A 25,087-nucleotide genomic window follows, 5' to 3' on the forward strand; every position below is an offset into this window, starting at 1 on the left:
GGGCATGGTTGAAGCTTCAACAGGAGATCCGGATCAAGAGCCCCGGGAGAGGGTATCACGCAGACGCTCCAGCTGAAAGAGCTCAAAAGCCTACCATTACGTATATCATATATATATATATATATACGAACTATTACATCATAGATATGTGGACCTTAAAGGTTATGGGTTAAGCAGCATGGTGATTTTCAACAACATTGTGGGAGTTTTGTTCCTTTTTTAATTTGGTTTCTTTAAAAGATAAATGGAATGAGGGCTTTCCGAAACTTGGGGTAGTTCTCAAAGATCTTGAGGTAGAACCTAAAAGACAAGAAACAAATAATTAAAAATATAATCAAGCAGTGGTCAGCGGTTGAGGTTTGCTGTATCTGAAATCTTTCTTATAAATCAACCTACATTTATTCAGGGCCCAACTCTTCCCGATGGCCATTGGTCCATCTTCTCCCTCCTGCATCCTACTCTTATCAATGTTGAAGCTTTGTGTGCTGAGAAATAATTCTTCCTATCCATGAGTATGGTATATGCTTTCATTTACTTGTATCTTCTTCTGTTTCTTTCTTCAGTGTCTTATAATTTTCCGATTACAGGTCTTTTACCTCCAAAGTTGGAGGTATCACGCCTACCTGATATCAAACTATACTACAATGCCATAGTAATCAAAGCAGCATGGTACTGACATAAAAACAGACATATAGATCAATGGAATAGAATAGAGAGCCCAGAAATAAACCCATGCCTATTCGGCTAATTAATATTTGACAAAGGAGGCAAGAATATACAATGCGGTAAAGATAGTCTATTCAGTAAATGGTGTTGGAAAAATTGGACAGATACATGCAAAAAAATAAAACTAGACCACTTTCTTATACCATATAAAAGAATAAACTTAGAATGGATTAAAGACTTAAATGTAAGACTCAAAACCATGAAACTCGTAGGAGAAAAATTAGGCAGTAAAATCTCAGACATTTCTCTTAGTAACATTTTTTTCTGACATACCTCCCCAGGCAACGGAAACAAAAGAAAAAATAAACAAATGGGACAACATTAAACCAAAAAGTTTTTGCACAGCAGAGGAAACCATCAACAAAATAAAACAACAACCCACTGAATGGAAGAACATATTTGCCACCGATAACAGCGAGAATAAACTCTGAGAGACTAAAGCCACGCAGTTTGTGGTCATCTGCTTTGGCAGCCCTAGGAGACCGATGCATCTTGTAAAAAGGCTTTACCCTTAAGTGGCCTGGCTGTCCTCTTGAAGCTGGTAGTGCTCAGGTTATAATCATGGTACACTCTGTTAAAGTGCCTTAATTTGAACTGAGGGACAGATAGAAACAATACACTCCCAGAGGTGGCTGGATGTTGGAGCTATGACTGGAGAGGTGTGGTGAGCGGCCTCACACACAGAGTCCAGTTAGCCCTGCAAGAAAGACACCGCTTGCCCTCCCTCTGGGGATGCTGACATAAAAGCATAAGGGCTCAATTCAGATTTTGTTGCTGCAACAGCTGGAATCCTCAGATATAATTGCTGTCCTTCCCCTGACCAAGCCCAACTCAATCCATGCTTCAGACTACCGACTGACACCTTCTCCTTCTCACATCCCCTTGGCCTCAGATGGGCAACAGACCCTGAGTGGGGGATGGTTACACGGACACTCTTACCATCTGGGGAGCCTCTGTTGCCCTCCACCCACTCCCCAAGTCTAGGAGGTGGCATGAGCAGGTCTTGAGGAGAGCTATTGTTTCATTCATTTCTGACAGGTCTCTGCATAAATTCCACTCTGAGGAAAAGGACACATCCTTAGTGTAGCCTTCAAGACTATGAAATTAAGTAGCTGGACTAAAACGTCTAGACAGGGTCCTGGTTCCAGGTCTGTTTCCGTTCCTTCTCAATTCTCTCTCTCTCTCTCTCTCTCTCTCTCTCTCTCTCACTCACACACACACACACACACACACACACACACACACACACACACGTCACAGGCTTTCTCTTTCCTCCATGTGCAAAAGCCATTTTAGAGAAAGAATCTGAAATTTGCATTTAAAACCTGATAACATCTTAGCATGTTACCCTTTCCCTGCCAGTGACACTTTTAACTCTCCCCATCCCACCTGAGGTGCAAGGGCTGGGAGGGAGGTGGGAGTTCGGAAAGCTTTAGGCTAACGCTAGACGTACAGAGAGGGAAGGTTGCAAACCCCAGCAATTTGCTGGAATTTCCCATAGGTAGAACAGTCCTGAAATTTCACCACACGAGTAATTGCTTACCCACCTTCCCAGAAAGCCAGCAATGGGCTTAGCTATGATTTATGGAGGGTGAGGCTAGGGGAAGAAGGAGAGTACCCAAATAAGCCCTGGTATTACAGAGATTCGGGGACATGATCCTGGCGTCTCCAGGATTCTGTGCTAAAAGCCCATTAGGAGTGGAAAGCTATGTGAGGACTGCATTGTGGGTTGACAAGTTTACCTATGGTGGTGCAAAGCTCGCAGCCCAAGGAAACAAAGTGAGAAAAATGCAAATGCAAGTGCTGGGAGGGACCAGGTGGCCAGGGCATAGCCGATCCATTCGATGATCTCACCAAGGAAATTGGCTCCAGAGACATACGTGAACAAGCCCCCTGCGTGCAGAAGAATCAAAAAGTCAACCATCAGAGCTGCATCACTGTGACATGAAAATCCCTCTGCTTTGCCCCAAAATGGTTAAGGGTGGCTAGATCAAACGTGGGCCTGGGGACTCCCTTCCCAGTCATCCCAGCTTGCCAGAATCCACTTGGGGAGAAAGGAAAACAAAGCCACAGCAGCCTGCTGTCCTCAGAACATCCTGCAACCGTGAGGAGTGGCCCAGCTGCTTGAGATCTGGCTCCATCCAGATCTCAAAATGATGGGCCCTAGCTGGTGGGACCCCTGACTCCCCACAGGACAAGGATGAGGGATGACAGGAGGTCCAGGTTTTGTTTCATTCTATTAAGTAGCGATTCCAGGCCACCTTCTCACTCCTTCCCTGCACACCCTACTGCGGGTCAGCATATTTCACATTCACAGTCACAGGGGAAAACAACGGACTCGGTGGAAGTAGTAATATGATGTGAGAAGTCATTCAATTCTCCTTTGGCCCTTGCCCTCCCAAAGCAGTACATTGTGTTCAAGTTTACAGGAGGGAGTAGGAGCTGCAGGTCTCTGACCTCCTGGAGGCCAGTGAGGTCTGATGCAATTGATTTTTTTAAGGTTTTTTTTTTTTTTAATTCAACCATGTATGTATTCTAATACCAGAACTATACCAGAAATCGCCACTTTCAAGTCATAGTAAATGTATCTGCACCCGAAATTTCTGCCCCGCATTAAACTGGCAAAGTGTCACCTAAAACAAGTACTTTCTTTCCATAGTTGCATAAAGAACATTTGTTTTTAAATCATTCTCTAGTGTAATTCAATAGTTGGAAACTACCCTTGGCAATCTAGCTTTTAAGAGCTCTCTCTGCTCTTCTTTGTCTAGTTACTAAGTGAAGCTTTAAAAATTGAAACCCCTTCAAGTTACCTTCCTGAGGCTGACATTGCATCAGCGGTTTCCGGCCTGTGATTCCCCAGGCCCCAGGAGGAACCACGGGTCTATTGCAAAGAGGCCATAAATTGTCTGTGATAGCAAATGGTACATCTCAACCTATTATTTTTGTTTGATGTAGATACTGTTAGGATGCCAGCAACACATATGCATTTAAATGTGCTATTGAATTCATAGTAGCATTGTCATTATTTTCTTAATCAATGAATATTAATCCTAAATAATTATTCATTATTAATAACATCATTAATGAATAATTATCACCATGTCATAAGTCAGGAAAAGGTTTAATGTAAAGGGTTCTATTTACATAAAAAATGATGGGCCCTAGCTGGTTTGGCTCAGTGGATAGAGCATCGGCCTGCGGACTGAAGGGTCCTGGGTTCGATTCCGGTCAAGGGCACATGCCCGGGTTGCGGGCTCCATCCCCAGTGCAGGGTGTGCAGGAGGCAGCCGATCAATGATTCTCTCTCATCATTGATGTTTCTATCTCTCTCTCCCTCTCCCTATCAGAAATCAATAAAAATATATATATATATTTAAATGATGGGAGCCACTATCCCACACAAATACCTCCCTACAAATATTGAAGGATTACAGGATTGATTCATTCCCACCTGCTTATATTTGTCAGCTCACACCCTGGTTTCTTGGGAGCAATTGGAATTTATCTCTGAAAATGCACTTGTAACACATCTCATCCTAATTTTTAATTAAGTATATAGGATTCTCTACACCTTTGAGAGTATAAAAGTGGCAGGAAATATGCAAATGCTACCCCTGACTACTCATTAGATAAATTTAATGAGACTTCATTGAAGAGGACAGAGCTGCTGGTCATGCATAATTCAGCTCTATTTGCTGCCTAGGAAGTGTCAACACTCTGTGTACACATGATAGTTCATTTTTTGTGTCAACTTGAATGGGCCATGGAGTGCCCAGATATTTGGTAAAACATTCTTGGTGTGTCCCAGAGGGTGTTTCTGGATGATACTAATATGTGAATTGATAGACTGAGTAAGCAGATTGCCCTCCCCATGGCAGGTGGACCTTGTCCAATTCACTGAGGGCCTGAATGGAACAAAAAAGGTCGAGCAGGGAGAATCATGCTGCCTGACCAGCTGAGCTGGGAGGTCTGTCCTCCCCTGCACTCTGGCTGGAATGTATACCTCCTGCTCTCCTGGGCCTCCAGCTTGCAGAAGGCAGACCCTGGGCCCTCTCAGCCTCCATAATCATAAAAGTCAATTCCTTATAATAAACATTATATATTTATATTTATACCTATAGCATATTGGTTCTGTTTCTCTGAAGAACTCTTGTACCTCTCTGGAACTTCAGGGTTCAGATCAGAAATGCACGTATTGTGGGGTGAGGTGGGATGGGGCAAGAAGTCCCCGGATTGTCTGTACACCCTCTCCATTTGTTACCGCATAATTCCTGGGACAGGCTCCCTAGGAGGAGTGAGAATCTGGAGGGCAGGGGAGACATTACCTTGTGGAATCTGATAGATGACTTCTCCAGGCTTCCTGAGCTGGCGCAATACATAGTCACTATGAATGTTGATTCCCATTCCCAAAATAAATAAGAAAACACCTAGGCAAAGAAGAGAGAGGGAAGTGAAAAATGTATCCTGATTTTGATGTATTTTGCACAAGCCAAGTTTTTTTTCTGAAAATGAAGGAAAGGGCATTTAATTTCGAATTCTAAGAATAGTACTAAGATACGCCCCCCACCACCACCAAAAAAGGGACAAGCACACAGAGATCTTTTTTGCTTCTGTTTGTTTTCCTTTGTTTTTGTGGTTCTAGCATACTCCATTGTGCACATGTTTCAGCATTCATACAACTGATCTTCTGGTTGTTTGTACTCTCAAACATTCACTCTGGCTGCTGTGTGGACAAGGGGTTACTGTAGGCCAGTTTAGTTTGAAGGTCACTGTGGCAGTCCAGGCATGAGGTACTGTGGCTTGGACCAGGTTGAAGTAAGTACCACTGTCACGTTTTGGATCTACAGGCAGCAGTACCAAGCTGATGGCTAGAATGTGATATGTGATGTAAAGAGAGGAATTGAGGGCAATCCCTAGATTTTTGGTCTGAGCCATCCTATCTAATAAAGAGGGAATATGCTAATTGACCATCATGCCCTCACAAAAATGGCAGTGCCCGCAGCCAATAAGGAGGGAATATGCTAATTGACTGCCACACCCTCAAAGATGGCAGTGCCCACAGCCACAAGATGGTGGCACCCAGTCCCCTCAGCCCCACCGGGCCGACAGGCATGCAGCTGCTCCACACACCTGCCTCCAGAGTCCCCCAATCCCCTCAGCCCCCCAGCCACCCAGGGCCGGCCCAAGGCGCAGGCAAGCTTCTGATGGTGGCTGCCCAGCCACCCAGGGCCACCCGAGGCTCAGGTAAACAGGCCTGGCTGAGGCTTGCAGCAGAGGTGTGATGGGGTGTCACCTTCCCCTGATTGCCGGGTCGCCTCCCGCCCCTGAGGGCTCCTGGACTGTGAGAGGGGACAGGCGGGCTGAGGGACCCCTCCTCCAGTGCACAAATTTCATGCAACGGGCGTCTAGTAATAACACATAAACAGTTGAACCTTCCTGGCCTTTAGTTCCTCTTGCAGATAATGAAACAAATTCAATAATTAGCATTTTCTACGACTATAGATAGCTGGTCAGGGAAAGTCTATTAGAGGAGGCGTAGATTGATAAAGACCCAAATAAAGTGAGGGACCAAGCTTCGGGAACATATAGGGTCCGAGTATTCCAGGCAGAGCGAGTGGTCTGCACAGAAAAGCTCTGAAGCAGCACAAGCTTGACCATTTCAGGCTCAGCAGGAAGGCCACTGAGGCCACAGCACAGCAATGAGGTGCATGGAGGCTGAAAATGAGGTCGGGAAATGGGGCTGAACCAAGGACACATGGGTTTCATAGGCCGTGGTAAGGAATGTGCATTTTATCCTGAAGCCATTGGAGAGTTCTGAGATAAGGAATGAATGACTTGATGTTTTTCAAAGCTCTCTCAGGTTGCTATAGAGAGAAAAGATGAGGGTAAGGGTGAGAGGAGGGGAGAATGGAATCATTGAGGGGTTACTGTGATAGGGTGGGCAGAGGTGATGGTGAGTTAGACGGTGGGGAGCAGTGTTGGGTGAAAAGCGGTCGGACGTACTTACCCAGGATAAACCGTATGTCTGTGTACCACTCGGCAGGGTACTCAGCGCAGTAAGTCAGGTAGTAGCCTTGCAGGAGTCCGTTTCCCGTACAGAAGACAAAGCCTTTGAAGAGCACCGCGACGGGAAAAGGCCTCCCTCTCATGAGGAAGGGGTAAACAAACGTCCTGGGGCATAGGGGGAGAAAGGTCAGGATCCCTTGTTAAAAATATATATATATCAACAGAGGAAAGGGTTTCAAGCAGATCATCACATCAAACCTATTTTTTTAAAAACATTTTTCCTTAAATTTGTGCAACAAAAGAACATGCTCTGGCTCTAAAACGTGTATTTATGATATTGTTTGTCTTGTTTCATTAAAAGCCATTGTAGTCACCATTTAGTATCTTATTTTATTCTTACAGCCATCCTGAAAGGTAAGTGTCATGCCCATATAGTAGTTAGTAAACTCAATCCTAGGAGCCCAGGATTGGATGCTGATACTTTCTATAGACCAAGAAGTGAAATCCAGATGATATGGGAAGAAAGGTACAGCCCGGCTTACCCCATCTGCCAGTGGAATGGCATTTCGATGGCAGCCACTTGACCATATGGCTTTCCATAATGTCTCTCTTACGTGATTTCATTACTGATATTATAGCATTATCTATCAAGGGACTACAGAATCCCTTGAGCAAACAGAAACATCTCTAAATGTTAAGAATTATGGATCTAGAGGAATCTAGGAAGAAGCACCTAAAAATATAAATAACCTCAAAATAAAATATTGCCCAAGGTGGGCTAAATCCTATACATCAAATTACATCCTCTTCATAATTTTTCTTCTCTATGGTGTAATGCAACAGGAAAGCTCATACACCTATAAGAATAGTTTAATGAATCACTATCAAATAAATGCACACTTCATCACTAAGTCAAGAAATAGACACCCCTATGTTCATAGCGGCACAATTCACCACAGCTAAGATTTGGAAACAGCCTACGTGCCCATCAGCAGATGACTGGATTAGAAAACTATGGTTAGTTATTTAACTCATCATTATGTTTCTGATACTCAAACATATTGTTGTGTATAGCTATACTTCATTTATTTTTATTGTTATATATTATTCTCATGTAAGAATATACCATATTTGTTTATCTGTTCTGCTTTGATGAATATTTTGGTTGTTTCTAGAGTGTATCCACTCAAACACAATTTTGTTATAACTCAAATTTTCTCATTAGTTTAATAATGTTTTATGTTTAAAACTTTGATACATCTGGAGTTATCTTGTTGTAAGAAGTTCAATAAGAATCTAACTTGCCCTGGCCAGTGTGGCTCAGTTGGTTGGGTGTCTTCCTGTGCATCAAAAGGTTGCCGGTTTGATACCCAGTCAGGGGCATGCAGGAGACAGCTGATTGATGTTTTGCTCTCACACCAATGTTTCTCTCTCTCTCTCTCTCTCTCTCTCTCTCTCTCTCTCTCTCTCTCTCTTTCTCTCTCTCTCTCTCTCTCTCTCTCTCTCTCTCTCTCTCTCTCTCTCTCTCTCTCTTAAAAATCTTTAAAAGAAAAAAAGAATCCAACTTACTTTTTTCCCTAGTAAATTTACTAAATATCTCTTTCTCGGAGACATGAATTGCCCCCAACTAAGCCCAAAGACAAAGTCCTTGCCTTTTGAAAGCCCAAGATACAGTGCATGTAGCCATGCTTTCAAATTAAACCATGTATCCTCCCACCCCTATCCTCTGGACCTCCTAAGTCTGAATGCAAAGTCAATACTATCGCATCTCAACCAAAGGAGTATGTATTGATCGCAGGCTCACCACTATAATAAACAATTCCAAAGTCTCAGAGATCCCACATGGAAAAGCTCATTTCTTGCTCAGGCCACTGTGCAAACCTGCTCAGGGGTGATGCTCTGCCCCGCAACCCGGAGCCAGGCTCTCCCAGCGCATCTTCCTCCTCCAGCCAGCAGACATGGGAGGGAGAGAGCAGGGATGACGGTAAAGGTCATCCAAAGGGCCAGGCTGCAGGCTGGCGGTGGTGTCCATCACTCCCATCCTCATTGCTTTGGCTTCACCAAACTACAGGGGCCCTGGCAAATGTAGCCTAGCTGGAGCTCCCAGCAGAAGGAAAGGAGGTTGGTGAACACAGCACCAACAAAAGGCTCTGGAGAGGCAGGAGTCCTGGAGAACAAATACAATTCTTCTGATCCAGATCATTTTGAAAATGAAATTTTCAAAGCTGGAAGCAGTTCAAAATAAATGTTTCCATGTAGAAAGCAACACAAACAATGATGAGGAAGAGGGAAGAAGTCAAGCAACCCAAGGGGCTGAAATTAATGCTGTGAAGGGTTGCAGATGACTTTCACCTTCAGATCCCATGGCCCACACATGGCCTGAGACTCAGTATCCCTGATTTGAGAGCACTTCCCTTTATTTCTCCCTTACATTCCTCATGTAAGTTTCCATTTTGTGTGTGTGTGTTTGTTCTGATGCAGAGACTGATAAGTACTCTGTAAATATAAAATTTTCTATCACTGCTAAGTAAATATTCATTCGGGGGAACTCTTATTGGGAAGGGTTAACTGAAATTGCAAATCCAATTTAAACCAAAGAAACAACCTTTAAAATTATACATCTTGCATAGACTAATTCATATTCAACTAAGTCTTCTTCAAATATAAATGCTATTGCTAAGATTACCAAGCTTATTGAAGACTTTTCACTATATGAAATTTTAGACTTGATTGTCAATCAAAATAAATTCAAGTTCTATATCTAAATACAAGGTTTCTATACATATATTTAATTCTTATATACTCCTTCCTCCCCCTTCAACTACCACCCCTCTTTTCTGTTTTCCTTTACAACAAAACACCCCCAAATAGTTGTCCATATTCACCATCTGTCCTCTCCTCTTCTTTCCTCCCTTCCTCCCCCGTACAGAAACTCATCTTTGCGAGACCACCAGAGACTTCCACATTTCCAAATCCAAGAGCCAATTTTCAGCTCTCTTCTTATTGGACAAGGTAATCATTCCATCCTCTGGAAACACTTCTTCATTCAGCTCCCAGAACAACACTTTGCCTTGGTTCTTCTCCGACCTCGCTGATTTCTCTTCATTTTCCTTTACTGTTTTCTCTTCACCCCCTTGGCCTCTAAATATTGGCATGCCCCAGGGCTCAGGGCTCTTTTCTTCTTTATTCATAGCCACTGTGTATGTAATCACATCTAGTATCAGATCTTTAAATATCATCTATAGAATGACCACTCCCAAATTTATGTCTCCAGACAGGATGGCTATAGTCCTTGAACTCAGACTCATATGACCAACTTCCTATTAGACATCCAGTTTAAAGATATCCTGGTCTCTATCCAAACAACCAGGAAAGGAGCAATCCAGCACAATGGAACTTAAGGAAATAGCTGCTCTACTACAGTCAAACGCCACCAAAAAAAACTGTGGCCCCACCCCACAAACACCAGCAAATGTTGATATGGAGCCAAATAAATAAGAACTATAAATTAGTTCAATAATGTTGTAGGAAATATGTCCCATGTTCATAAACCAGAATACTTAATATTGTTAAACTGTACATAATATCCAAAGGTATCTGTAAATTCAATACAATCGCTATCAAAATTCCAATGGTATTTTTCATAGAAATAGAGAAAGCAATCCTAAATTTGTATAAAACTACAAAATGCCCTTAAGAGCCAAAGAAATTCTAAGAAAGAAGAACAAAGTTGGCATCACACTTCCTTATTTCAGACTATATTACAAAGTCATAGTAATAATTAAAAAAGCAGTATGGTACTGGCATAAAAACAGATACATAAACCTATGGAACAGAATCAAGAAGCCAGAAATAAACCCACACATATGCTGTCAACTAATATTAGATAAGGGATCCAAGAATACTCGAAGAGGAAAAGATAGTCTTGTCAATAAATGGTTTAGGACAGTGGTTGGCAAACTGCGGCTCGCGTGCCACATGAGGCTCTTTGGCCCCTTGAGTGTGGCTCGGCATTAGAACCACTTCTTCAAAACTGACTCGCCCAGGCCGAAAACCGACTTCTGCGCATGGGCCACGAAGTTTCAATCGCACTGTATGTGCGTGCCCGCACGTGGTATTTTGTGGAAGAGTCACACTCAAGGGGCCAAAGAGCCACATGTGGCTCGCAAGTCGCGGTTTGCCGACCACTGGTTTAGGAAAATTGGATATCCACATCCAAAAGTACGATACTGGACTTACAAAATTTAACTCAAAATGGATTGAAGACTTAAATGTAAAAACCAATACCTTAAAACTTCTAGGAGAGCCCTGGCCAATGTGGCTCCTCCTGCTTCCCTCTTTCTCCTACTTTCTCAGGATCCCAGTCATGCATGACATAGACATGAATGTTCACACCCTAAACAGTTTCTTTTTCCAGTCTTCAAATCATTCTAGTTCTTTTCTGGAAACCTACCATTCCTTTTTCCCAATCCTTCAGGATGTTCTACCTCCTATTACCTTCGAAGTGATAGCTAAAACCTATGGCCAATACGATTTCAAAAGTGGAGTTAGCACCTGTTGTGGATACATCTGCAACTGATCTTAGGAGACTAGAAAGAGAACTAAGAATCCTGCTCAACAAACCTCTTACACCAAAATAGAAGATTGAAGATGAACGCTATTCCTTGAAAGAAAGTTGGGCCTGTCACTCACTCATGCCTTCCATGGTTGAATCACTATTTAATCAAATAGTGATCAGATGGCACTCCCCTACCTAATATCTACTTCACTGTGAAAATGAGAATTGTGATTAAGGAGGAGACGTGTCATCTTGCAACTGGAGACCCTTCGGGAAAGAAGAACTATAGACATAATGTTTCAATGTAGATATTCCTTATGGCATTGGGTATCCCTGGGGAACATGAAGACCCTGCCTGAGTGACAAAAGAAGTTGTGAGAGAAGAATCCTAAAAGATGTGGAAGGAGAGAGCATTTTTCTGCAGGTCTTGATGGTTGGCTTGCATGTGGCAATAAAAATCATCTCACAAGATGACTTTGTCTGGCTCATCCCATCCAAGATGGCATGTGAGTAGTAGTCAATGCTGGAGGATTTCATGTTGCCTCTTCTTGGGATCAACTTGCATTTTTACCTGGCTCCCTGGAAACACATTGCTTTGAACCAAATGAAACATTTGAACGGGAGGAATTTCAGATATGTTTTAGGACCACACACAAAGAGTTGTAGGGGCAAAATGGATTTTTTATATCAATCAGAGTGTGTTCAGGGAGGCCTATTCTATTTATGCATCCTGCTGATGATGGTCCTAATAAGAAGACATCTATCCTGAGGGGTGTGTGTGTGTGTGTGTGTGTGTGTGTGTGTGTGTGTGTGTGTGACCACTGGGCCAGTAAAGCATATGAAGCTCACAGAGGCGTGGTAATTTTTCTAAAGCCACACAGCTAGCTACAAAGGGCAGCAAAGATGGGATTTATATGAGGGTCCTCTGCTTCAAAACAATTCATTTCCAAGTGGAAATGAGAATTGAAATAAAAGTGTAAAACTGGGGGGAAGTCCCACATGCCCTTCAAGAGAAGACAGGTTTGGTTTTCAGTCATTTCAGTCCAATGATCTTGTTGCATCTATAGTAGTCATCTGTTATATTTGCCACCCAACATTTAGTCTTCCTTCTTACAGTAACTACCATGTTTCTCCACCAGGGACCCACCTCCTCACCCAGTCTTAACCCATGAGAGGGTTCATCCTCTCCATGCTCCTCAGCCAATTAGAACAGTGATTATTTCAAGGATGGGCATGTGACCCAACAAATCCCAATAAGCTTTTGTCTATATTTTTTATAGAACTACTAGCTTTCCCGTTGCAGGAAAAATCCTGCAATAGGATTTCCTGCTGCACTCTACCCCGCCTCCATTCCTCCCTTGTCCCCCGCCTCACCTTCTCCTCCAGCCCGCCCGCGTTTCCCTTTGCCCCCGGCCCCGCCTCCGCTCTGCCATTGTCGCCCGCCCCGCCTTCTCCTCCAGCCCGCCCGGGTTTCCGTTCGCCCCCGGCCCCGCCTCCGCCCCACCCTTGTCACCCGCGCCGCCTTCTCCTCCAGCCCGCCTGCTTTTCCGTTCGCCCCCGGCCCTGACTTCGCTCCTCCCTTCTCCTCCCTTCCCCCCCCTTTGGACGCTGTCTGGATATGCAAATTAGCCGCCATCTTTGTTGGGGTAATTTGCGTACTCGTCCTGATTGGTTGGTGGGCGTGGCTTAGGTGTAGCGAAGGTGCGGTCAATTTGCATATTTATCTATTATTAGATTAGATTCTTTCCCACATGCCTTGGATCTGAGAGGATATAAGCTCTTAGATTCTACCGTTGTCTTGTCACCCCAAAGGACAGCCTTTCTGAGAATAAGAGCCAGTAGAAGAAGTAGAGCCAAGAGCTGAAGAGAGAAACCAGGTCCTGATGGTATCTATGGAACCACAGCAGCAATCTGGAGCTGAAGTTGGAATTTTCCAGTTGTGAGAGTTAATAAGTTCAGGTTTTACTTAAGGCTATCAGAATTGATTTTTTTGTCACTTGGAACTGAGAGTCCTAATTAATGCATCATCACACTGTTCTCTTTTGAAATAAGCACCAAACTTTTCCAAATTTAAAGCCAGAATTTGTGAAGGTTTTAGGTTGCATTCAACCATAAAATAGAGTTTCCCCCAAATGATTCCCTTTGGAGCAGAACCCACCAAGATGCCTTTCCTTGTTGGAGCCTCTCCGTATGCCAAAGGGCCTTAGGCCAACCAGCCCTCTGAGCCCTTGGCCCACTTCCCTGAGTCCTTCCCAAGAAATAACACTGGCAATAAACATTCACTTGTCTGTATACTCAGATCATACCTCTCATTATAAATAATGGTTTTGGACAGATTAGAGAGTGGGATGTGTAGGCCAGCTGCAAAGGTGACTAAACACAGAATGAATCAGTGGTGCATCCCATCTGCTTACATTTCACCATGACCTTGTGTAGTGGGTTGAATGGTGGCCCTTAGACAAGATATTCCCACTCCCTAATTCAAACAACTTCTGAATATTACTTTATTATAACAAAAAAAGTTAAAATTATCTTATATGGTAAGAGATGTGATTAAATTAAGGATCTTGAGAAGAAACTATCCTGGATCATCTGCATGGAGCGTAAATGAGATCACATGTATCCTTAAACAAGAAAGGGACAGAAACCAAGAAACGGGGGAAAAAGCGGGGGACAGAAAAAGAAGCAAGACCCAGAGGGGAAAAGCAGTGGGAAGACAGTACGGAGAAGCAACGACAAGACAAGGAGTGCTGACAGCCACGTGAAGCTGACAGGGGCGGGGAATGAATTTTCCTGTAGAGCTTCCAAAGGGAGCACAGCCTGACTGACACCCTGCAGACTTCTGGCCTCGAGAATGGTGAGAGGAAACTGTCTGTTACTTTAAGCCACCCAGTTTGTGGTCATGTGTTACAGCAGCCACAGGGAACTAAACACCTTGTTAGAGTAACATTAGGCCATTGAAACTAATTTCAGTTCAGACATCCAGTTGAGGAAATACCAGCAAAGGATCATAGACTGCTAATATTTTTATAGTGCCTACTATGTTCTAAGTAATGTTCTAAGTATTTTGCACACATAAAGTCATTTAATATTTATAATAACCCCAGGAGATAGGTATTCTAATTGCTCCCGTTTTACAAATAAGGAAACTGAGGCACAGTGATAGTAACTTAGCCTAAGGTCATTCAGCTATGAAAGATCAGAGCTGGGATTCAAGTCCAGGGGAAGCTAGTTCCAGGGTTTATGTTATTGAGTATTTTGCTCTCCTATAGTTACTGTGTTTGTTTGTTTGTTTGTTTGTTTGTTTGTTTAATGAATCAGTTGCATGAGCACTTGTCTACCTCAGAGGTTCTTACCAGCTGCATAATAAAATCACCTGAAGGGCTCTAGGAACACTGAAAGGAGGAAACACACTGAAGACAAGTTAATCAGAGCCTTAGGTATAGGGCACTGTGCATTTCCCCCAGATGATTTCAAATGCGCAGTCCACACAGAGAAATTAGATTGCCTATCTAGTAGAAGAGAGGCTCAATTCAATAAAACCACATTCTTTTTTTCTCAGCCATAGAATGGTTAACCATTTTCTATCAAAAGTAGTATCAATGGCCCGGCCGGCATGGCTCAGAGGTTGAGCATCGACCTATGAACCAGGAGGTCACGATTCAATTCCACATCAAGGCACATGCCCGAATTGCGGGCTCCATCCCCAGTGGGGGGCATGCAAGAGGCAGCCAGTCAATGATTCTCTCTCATCATTGATGTTTCTATCTCTCTCTTTCTCTCTCCCTTCCTCTCTGAAGCCAATAAAAATATATTTTAAAAAAGAAAAGTAGTACCATGGGAAAAATTCAATGTGAACTTTCCCCCCAAACCTCCTGGAACAGCACTGAGATTTCAGACAGCATTGGGATTTCACCAGCCCAAAACCCCATTGCTGCAACATTCCTACACATCATGGTGCCCTGAGACTGAGGCAACCTAGACATAGTGGAGATTCCCTCCTCCCCAGGGGAAATAGGGCATTTTCCACTACCCTACAGAGATCCAAGAAGCCAGGGTACAAACGTAATTAAAAGACTTGCGCTTCAGCACCACCTACAGTAAAACAAAAGAAAAACTTCTTATCCTCCTGCTAAATAGAGAATGCCACTCAAAGGAAAAAGCAGATTTCATTCCCATAGATGAAATCTTTAACCTTTTCATTTTATGGCACACAAAACTAAATACTAAAATTCTGTGGCACACCAAAAAAATGTACATTTCTTGCCAACTGACAAAAAAATGGGTACAATTTTTATTCATTCACAACAGAAGGCTATTGTTGTGTTGGCTGTTGTCTTTTTTTATTATTATTTGACAACCTAAGGAAAAAGAGGTCAGTGCCCCTCACTAAATAGTCAGGTATTGCATGTTTTAAAAATTCTGTGGCATACTAGTGTGCCGCAGCACACGGTTTGTCATAGATGCCTAAACAGAGAAGGAATCCATCAAATACCATGAATAACCAAGATAACGAAGCACCTCAGAAAGAAAATGAAAACTCTCCAAAAAGAAACTTAAAGACATGGAAATATGTGATTTAAATATCAGAGAGTTCAAAATGAACTGCCATTTGACCCAGTGATCCCACATCTGGGAATATATCCTAAGAATCCTGAAACACCAATCAGGGAGAATATATGTACTTCTATTTTTATAGCAGTGCTATTTACAATAGGTAAGATCTATAAACAGTCCAAGTGACCAGCAATAGATGAGTGGATAAAAAAGCTGTGGTACATTTACACAATGGAATACTATGCAGCTGTAAAAAAGAAGGATCTCTTACCTTTTGAGACAGCATGAATGGGCCTGGAGATTATTACGCTAAGTGAAATAAGCCAGAGAAAGACAAATATCACATGATCTCACTTATATGTAGAATCTAACGAACAAAATAAATTGATGAATAAAATAGGCTCAGACACATGGAAGCATGGAACAGACTGATCTCAGAGGGAAGGGAGGAAGGATGGGAAGAGATTAACCAAAGAAATTATATGCATATGCATAGCCCATGGATACAGACAATAGTGCGGTGAAGGCCTAGTGGGTTGAGATGGGAGCCTGAAGGGGGTTGAGGGAATGGGGAACATCTGTAATACTCTCAACTATAAAAATAAATTTTAAAAAATATGATTGCAGTTCTGGGAAAAAAAAAACTCAAGATACAAGAAAACACATATAGGCAGTTTAATGAACTCAGAAATAAAATCAATGAACAAAAGAAGTAGTTTACCAAAGAGATTGAAACTACAAAAGAACCAAATAGAAATTCTGTAACTGAAGAACTGAATAAGAGAGACGAACTAGTAAGCTTAAGAAATAGAGTTGACCAGGTGGAGAAAAGAATTAGTGATATCAAATATAGAAATCTACAAATGACACGGATGGAAGAAGAGAGAGACTTGAGAGTAAAAAATAAATAAAAGAACTCTACAAGAATTATTTGACTCCATCGGAAAGAGCAATATAAGAATAATGGGTAGCCCTAGCCAGCTTGGCTCACTGGATAGAGCATCAGGAGTTCTAGATCCTCCACCTCCTCATCAGCACTTAGTATGGTCAGTCTTTTTAATGTTAGCCATTCTAGTGGCTGCATAATGCTATCCCATTGTGGTCTGGTTTGCATTTTGCTAATGTCTAATGATGTTGAGCATCTTTTAATGTTCTTCTTTGCCACCCATGTGTTCTTTGGTGAAATATTTGTTCATATCATGAGGTGCAGGAGCAATTTTTTAGAGGAAGAAAAGTATTTTCAAAAAATGTTATGGGAACAATTAGCTATCCATATGCCCCAAAAAAGAACTCTGATTCATACTTCTAATCCTATTTAAAAATTAACTCAAGATGGATCATAGACATAAATGTAAAACTTAAAACTATAAATCTTCTATAAGGACACTGAAGAGAAAACCCTTGTGATCTCAGATTAGGCAAAGATTTCTTAAATATGATATCAAAAGCACAAAAACAAATAGAAAAATTGGACTTCATCAAAACTTAAAACTTCTGCTTTTCATAAGGCACTGTTAAGAGAATGAAAAAGATGAGCCACACAGATTTGAAGAAAATATTTTCAAAGCATATATCTGGTAAAAGACCTTTATGTCGAATATATAAAAAAACTTTCAAAACTCTATAAGGAAAAAAGGGACCCAATTCTCTAGTATTTAGCTGTGTTTATCAGATATGTGACTTTGGGCAAATAAAGAATATTCACTGAAAGACTGAAGTGAGGGCATACACTACTGTTAAAAGAGGGCAGATAGAGGCAGGAGATAAGTCAGAGACTATACACAAAAATGGATCTTGGGATGTTTCATCAGGTGGGAAAAATGACAAAAGCAAATTGTCACATTTTCTTCACAGTAACTTCTAGGATCAGCCTTCACAACATGAAGCAAGTACGATGGAAGAATTCTGAAAATGACCCAGAGCCTGATTTAAGGCTTAGATAGTAGAATTGGATCTTGTGCACAGATACAAACAATATTTGGAAATTAAAAAGAGGAGAGGAGCCCTGGCCGGTTTGGCTCAGTGGATAGAGTATCGGCCTGCGGACTGAAAGGTCCCAGGTTCGATTCCAGTCAAGAGCACATGCCTGGGTTGTGGGCTCGATCCCTAGTGAGGGGCGTGCAGGAGGCAGCCAATCAATGATTCTCTCTCATCATTGATGTTTCTATCTCTCTCCCTCTCCCTTCCTCTCTGAAATCAATAAAAATGTATAAAATAAAAAAAAAGAGGAGAGGAATTCAAAAACAAAGTACATGGAGGGCAATTTTCAGTCATAGGTCACCAATCAGGCCCCTTTCCTGACTGAACATCACATTCCCACCCACAAATCTGGAAATAGACCATCTTTGAGGACCAGCTTAAGTGCTTGCCCATCACTCCCACTCACTCCCACCAATCACAACCATCAGATAGAGTGCAGTCGCTTGTGAAATAGGATTAATAATAGTGATCATCTCGAGGACTAAAATGAAATAACCAATGTAAAGCACGTAATGTAATTTCTGGAACACCCAGAGCTCAATAAATATTGGTTTCCCCTTCCCTTATCCCCCTTCCATAACCGCAAGGCAAATTGCACTGTTGGCCTCAGTTCAGAGGATTTTAAAGGCTCCTGGGTTGTGCATAGCAACTTTTTAAATAACTTGATGTCCCTGTTGTCATACATGGCAGGGAGTCAAAAAGCAGAATGGGGAGTTGCCAGACCAAGTTGCCAGGCTCTGACAAAAACCAGTAAGTAGACAACTTTTGTATTCTACCTGATAACAGAACACATTCATGCCACCCCCACCCCCGTCCTTCTTGCTGAGGGCTCTTCATTAAAGCATCCTTCTTAGCCTTTCCACAGTTCCTCACCCATTCCTCCCCAGGGAAGGAGAAGTGAATTACATGATTGGTAAATTTGAAAGGTAAGGCTCAGCCCTAGTCTCACTCTGCTGTCTTTTCAGAACAGGTTCCACTGAGAAAAGCCTGTAGTTGTTCAGGCATGGTTATTGATGAGTATTTTTGAGGTACAGGTTTAGGAGACCCACATGATCCCCAATGTAATCCACATTCTCACCAACCAGCTTCACCACTAGTAAGGGGCCATCTGTCTCCTAGGTCTATCTCACTGTTGATTCTGAACTTGGGTGGGGAAGAGGGATGCTGTTTATTGGGTTCCCTCACAACCCACTTACCCATCTGCCCTCTATTCCACGCACACTCACACCCGGGCAGGCACCAGAAACCTCAGCATGTTCGGTGGTACGACCATGGTCCCCATTAGGTTCACCTCTCCCTCAATTTGCCTTTTCCTACTTTTTCTGGGCCTCTCGGCGTGAGATATTGCTGCCACCCAACTTTCACACCAGAAAAAGTGACAGACACACAGGATAGTTCTTTCCTGCCTTCCTCCTGGAGTATAAGCATCAGGGATTGGATTGCTTTTGTGTTTCCCATAGGACTTAGCACAGTTCTGAGCATGTGAAACTCTGATAAAGAATCAGGAGACCTGTGAACTCTGCCCCTTTCTCACCACGTGACTTTGTACACATTACTTTCTCAATTTGTGTACTTCCAGGGCACTTAATTTGTCTGTTCTTTTTAAGTGACCTAGATTTTAAATGAACCAAAAGTCAGTAGGGGGGAAAATGGGACATCTGTGATACTTTCAACAATAAAGATAATTTTTTAAGCCGAAACCAGTTTGGCTCAGTGGATAGAGTGTCGGCCTGCGGACTGAAAGGTCCCAGGTTCGATTCCGGTCAAGGGCATGTACCTTGGTTGCGGGCACATCCCCAGAAGGGGGTGTGCAAGAGGCAGCTGATTGATGTTTCTCTATCATTGATGTTTCTAACTCTCTATCCCTCTCTCTTCCGCTCTGTAAAAAATCAATAAAATACATTTAAAAAATTTATAAAAAAAGTAATTTTTTAAAAAAAAACTCACAGATCTGAAATAATAAAGGATGAATTCTCATTAAAATACATAAATTTTTAAAAGTCAAATGGACAAAAAGTTGATCATTTCTTCAATGTGGTAAAAGTGAATGGTCAAGATCGCTAAAGCTTGTTTCCATTTTTGGCAAGCACAGCTCTAGATTTGTCAGATGTGCTTATGATGTTAACCCACTTACAAGGTAAACTCCTAGACTCCTACTATTCCCCACAAAGGTTCAAATAAAGGGCCTGGAACCCATGAATACTCAGAAAATTCTGTTTACTAATTAATTTCTACTTAAATGTAGCAGAAATTTTTTTAAAGCACGCTTACTGCTTTGCTTTAGAATATAACAAAATTTCATTATAGAGTTAGCAGGGCACTGAATATAAAGCTACGTCATTTGTGGTTTTCTTAGGAAGGGCTGGCAAAATATGGCCCACAGGCCAAATACTGCCTGTTTTTGTAAACCAAGTTTTATTGGAACACAACTCTACTCATTTGTTTACAATGGTCTGTTTTGCTTTCATGCTGTCACAGCAGATTTTAGTAGTTACGACAGAAACTATATGTCTACGAAGCCTAAAGTGGTTACTATTTGGCTTTTTACGAAAAAAAAAAAAAGTTTGCTGACCATCATCACCCCCTCCATTCTAAAGAACCCTCCAGTTAATCTTAATTGATCCAAATTATCCCTCATGAATGTCCTAAGCACGTGATTAAGTGATCACAAACATGTGGCTTATCCTGCCTGGGCCTTTCCTCCCCCGCATCTGCAAGAGGAGAAACGTATCCAGATGATGGCCAATGTCGGCATCAACCATCATTCTGATTCTCAGCCAATGAGTAATGGCCTTCGTGATGCTGATTACTTCCGAGTATCTGAGACACCTGCACCTCGTATGGGATTGTAGAAACACAGGCAGGGCACATCAGGAGTTTCAAGTTCCAGGGCCCTCTTTGCCCCTAACTGACAAGCAAACCTCTTGGCGCTTTGCTTCTATAAAATAAAGAGGCTAGACAGACGAGGATGAAATTTCCTTAAAGGCCACCCTGGCTGCTGCGAAAGCCCAAGGAACCGCATCACACCTGGATTTACAGAGAAGGGACTCAGGGAAGGCTTCATGGAGGAAGTGGCGCCTGATCTGAGTCTTGAAGGATGAGGAAGAATTCACGCTGCTGGAGAATGGACTGACTGATAAAGCAAAAGGCAGATCTGAAATAATAAAGGATGAATTCCCACTAAAATAATTTTTAAAAAATAAAATGTGAAGCCATCCTTTATGTTTTGGCTGGTTAGAAAATGTCATTTGTCTTAGCAGCTAAGCCCCAGGAAAGATCTCTTTAAATTCACACAGACTCTAATGTGTGCATTCCACTCTGCTTCTGGCTGTGCATTGTGGAAGGTCACAGTACAGTCACCTTTGTGTTATCCAAATACTAAGATCACATCCAAGCTGGAACATGGCATCAGCTGCTACAGGCATAGGACATGTGATAGCCATTGCACAGGACACCAAGGCTGCTTGGGAACATGAAGTCCATCAGAGAGTGTTGGGCAAAGGATCATTCCAGGATTGAAGTCAAGGTCAACAGGATGTGAGATAAATTTAACTTCAAACAGTCTCGACAGTGGGATTAGGTAACATGCTTATGCAGCAGTCATTTCACGTGATTAAACCATCCAAACATCCACAACCATAGATTCCAAAGGGAGGGGAATTCTCTGAGTTGACCTAGCTTACGCCGCCTCAGCAATAATGATGTCTAAGCAGTCGCTAGCTCCCCCACAATTCTGCCTGTACTGATGTCAGAAGTAGAAATCATTCATGCATTCAACAAATTTTAGTGCCAGCTACGTGTGAGTCCTTTTCTGTACACTGAAGACACAGCCATTAAAAAATGAGTCAGATGCCGAAACCAGTTTGGCTCAGTGGATAGAGCGTCGGTCTGCGGACTGAAAGGTCCCAGGTTCGATTCAGGTCAAGGGCATGTACCTTGGTTGCGGGCACATCCCCGGTAGGGAGTGTGTAGGAGGCAGCTGGTCAATGTTTCTCTCTCATCGATGTTTCTAGCTCTCTATCCCTCTCCCTTCCTCTCTGTAAAAAATCAATAAAATATATTTTTTTAAAAAAATGAGACAGAAATCCTTTTCCCTTTTGCAACTTACATTCTAGTGTCACCCTTCTGTGGAGAAAAGTCCAGAGTTTTGACCTCTATCCAACTGGATGTAGAGCTGCTCTGAATAATCTCGGGGGATATTTTGCAAAAGAGTCTAAGCCACACCTGAGCCAGCCTTCTTCCTGAGCCCTTGTCCCTCCATCATGTTCTCTGTGTAAAGCTCTGCACAGGCCAGGGTAAAGCCAAGGCAGCCTGGTGCTCTTTCCTTACTGAACCATCATCAAGCCACAGGACTCCTAAAGCCTCAAAGCAAACGTGCTCTTGGAACCTCCCTGGGAGTGTTGACTAGGAATACAGTCCTAGGTTCTGAAAATGATGTAGATGGAAAAACGTGCACCACAGCTTTATTTAGCCTAGCTCCTCCTCTCCACCCACATCAAAAAAGGGGGAAACTGAACGTCCAACTATAAATTAATGATAGGTAAATGATCATGCTTACATGAGATAAAATCACAAGCCGCCATTTAGCCGCCGCAAAGACTCCATAATGCGTGAAAATACTTACTATGAAATTTTAGGTAGTCGGGCAGGAAAAAAGCCATATACCGTATTTTCCGGCGTATAAGACTACTGGGCGTATAGAAGATTTTCCTGGGTTAAAAAGTCGTCTTATACGCCGGAAAATACGGTACATATATGTTCAATATAACCAGTGTAAATATAACAGGTGTAAAATTCTGCTAGGAAAAATAAAAGCCTGGACTGCTAGTCAAGATGGTGGAGTGGGTAAAAGTCTGTGTTCGCCTCTCCCACAATCACATCAAAATTACAACTAAATTATAGAACAACCATCGCTGAGAACCACCCAAAGACCAGCTGAAGTCCTGTAACTGAGGATGTAAAGAAGAAACCACCAAATAACTTCCAATGGCTGGTTTAACTAATTTTTCAAATTGGCATGGACCAGATATTTTGGCTTCTCCATATTCTATGTCCACACAGAGAAATTAGATCTCATAAAATATTGCGTATGGTGTTAACAGACAGTAGTAAATTTGAAGATAACAGTAATTGTCTGGTAGAATCATATTTTTTCTGTCAAATGCCTGTTCCAAAAACAGTGAAATCAAAAGTTGATCTCTTATACCCTACACCCAACATCCCTCTTTCTGTACAAATTAAAATATCTAAATCTGGGTAAAACAAAGTGGTTAATAACGAGTCCTTCACTTTGCTCCCAATAGGCTTTTAGTAAATACTTGTGGAAAGGACACCCATTTCTGAAATTGTGGTTCTTATTGCTTGCCAACATTTCTTTCTAAAAGAGTGAGAATTCAGCTAAGATTGCATAAATATTAAACCGTGACCAATAAAAGAGATCCAGGGGTGAGAAACGATTATAAGGAAAAACAGGTTGAAATTAGTTTCTCTACATTTCCTCCTCCTGAAACAGGGCATCACTTTTGCCTTATAAGAGCGAGAGGATTGTGCCTTTCAGCTCCCAGAGGCATCCTTTACCCTGATTTCTAATCCAGATTTCCTTGACCTTTGGGTCCTAGAAATTCTCCACTCAAATATAAGGCTGTGCTTCTATTCAAATTCTTGGCCTGGTTTGGCAACCTTTCTCTGTCCACGGACTCTGTTTTCTCCTTGCATAGAGTCTCTGCCTACATATCATGGTGAAAAGGTCTTGAACCACGGGGTTGCTCAGGCTTACATTGGATCTGGCTGGGCAAAAGCTGTATCATCTCCATTCAGTCCCTCCATCTTACTCAGCCTCACTTGCTTTGTCTATAAATGCATGTCTCCCAAGGTTACAATGGGCGTGGATGAGACCCACTCATACTTATGCCCCGCGGGAACTGGAAAGGTAGATTAGCCGGAGGGGAAGGCGGTCCCTCTTGGGTGAAGCATGAAAAGTGGGGCTCTCGCTCAGGCCAGTGGGTTCCCATCCGCTTTCTTTCCCGCCATTGAAGTCCGGGTCTGGCTCTGCCCCCCTCCCTCCTCAGACCCGCAAAGATTAAGTTGGTCGATCCCTCTGAGCTGTTTCCTTCTGGGGGTGCCAACACTTAGAGTCTCTCGTGACCCCTGTACCAGCCCGCCCCTGTCCTGCAAAGGGAAGGTGAGAAAAGAAAGCAGAGGGGTAGGGAACACCGGACCTAGCGGAGTTGGAGAGGGAAGGGTCTAGGTCAACAGCTCTGCCCAGACTGGAGTTCTCCGGCTCCCCTCCCGCCCCGTGCAAGCTCCTTCCCCGGAGCGGCCAGAGGATTGGGACTGGAACCAAGACGAGTGCGTCCGCTTCTCCTTCTCCGGGCAGCCCCGGCCCATACAGGTGCGCCCTCCCCGCCGGCCAGCTCTGCGCTCCCGGCAGCCGCGCGCCCCGGGTCCCGGGTGAGCGCTGCGCTGTGCGCCCGGACGTGCAGAGACGGGCCTCGCACCGCCGCCCACCCGCGGGGAAGCTACCTGTGGAAGTAATGCGCGCAAAAGAGGCCCAGGAGCACCGTCGCAGGCGGACCAGAGAGGGCGGGGGACTGCCTGACGAGCATCCCCACCGGCAGCACGAAGGAGGGCAGCTCCTGCAGGAACCAGGCGGCGCCTGCGGGCAGGTGGGGGGCCGCGGCCAGGCTCCCCGTGTACTTCCCGTAGCTGGAGGGCTCCCTCAAGTACAGCACCAGCGCCCCCAAGGCCGCCAGCGCGGCGCTGCCCGCCAGCACCGGGCTCTGCTGGCAGTGCACGGGCATCGTGCCGCCGCGCTCCCCGCCAGTGGCCGCTGCGGGCGCCAAGAGAGCGAGGCCCCCGCCGCCCCTTTATGGAGCGGGAGACACCCCGCTGCGTCCGCCCCTTTAGCTGGGCTCCCCCCCGCCCCCGCCGTCCCCCACCCCCTTGCCTCCCACCTGGGCGCCAGCCGGTCTCTGCTCAGCGGCAGCGCCCCTTCCGAGGGGCTGGCGCTTCAGGAGGCGGCCAGGGTGGGAGGCAGGACCCAGGCTTTCGTGGGGCCAAAACCTGTCCTGGGGCCGGGGCTCTGACTAGCCGGGACCCGCGCCCCCACCCACGCGGCCTCTCTCTTCCTCGCCTGCCACTGGTCTCCCCCTTAGACTTGTTCCTCACGCATCGACCTCTGAAGCTACAACTTCGGGCACTAGGAAAAGAGAGAAAACCACAGAAACGGATCAGCGGGGAACGTTCTCCCGCGCCCCCCAC

General features: G+C 43.7%; 1 protein-coding gene across 1 annotated transcript; it reads right to left on the minus strand.

Annotated features, from left to right (window-relative positions):
* Positions 1–233: 233 nt before the first annotated feature.
* Positions 234–24,627, minus strand: SRD5A2 (steroid 5 alpha-reductase 2). Its single transcript, XM_008162263.3, has 5 exons — positions 24,350–24,627; positions 6,734–6,897; positions 5,052–5,153; positions 2,469–2,619; positions 234–300 (listed from the first exon to the last, which is right to left on the minus strand). Exons 1-5 carry the CDS (start codon positions 24,625–24,627, stop codon positions 234–236), a joined length of 762 nt encoding a protein of 253 aa, XP_008160485.1.
* Positions 24,628–25,087: the final 460 nt, after the last annotated feature.

Source organism: Eptesicus fuscus, chromosome 16 (assembly GCF_027574615.1).
Source record: "Eptesicus fuscus isolate TK198812 chromosome 16, DD_ASM_mEF_20220401, whole genome shotgun sequence".
In the NCBI taxonomy this organism is placed as follows: Eukaryota; Metazoa; Chordata; class Mammalia; order Chiroptera; family Vespertilionidae; genus Eptesicus; species Eptesicus fuscus.

Coding starts and splice junctions, on each gene's coding strand:
- SRD5A2 (XM_008162263.3), bottom strand. CDS start 24,627: ATGCCCGTGCACTGCCAGCAGAGCCCGGTGCTGGCGGGCAGCGCCGCG. Junction 6,898..24,349: donor TGCGCGCATTACTTCCACAG/GTAGCTTCCCCG, acceptor CCTATGCCCCAG/GACGTTTGTTTACCCCTTCC. Junction 301..2,468: donor CGAGCTTTGCACCACCATAG/GTAAACTTGTCA, acceptor CTTGTCTTTTAG/GTTCTACCTCAAGATCTTTG.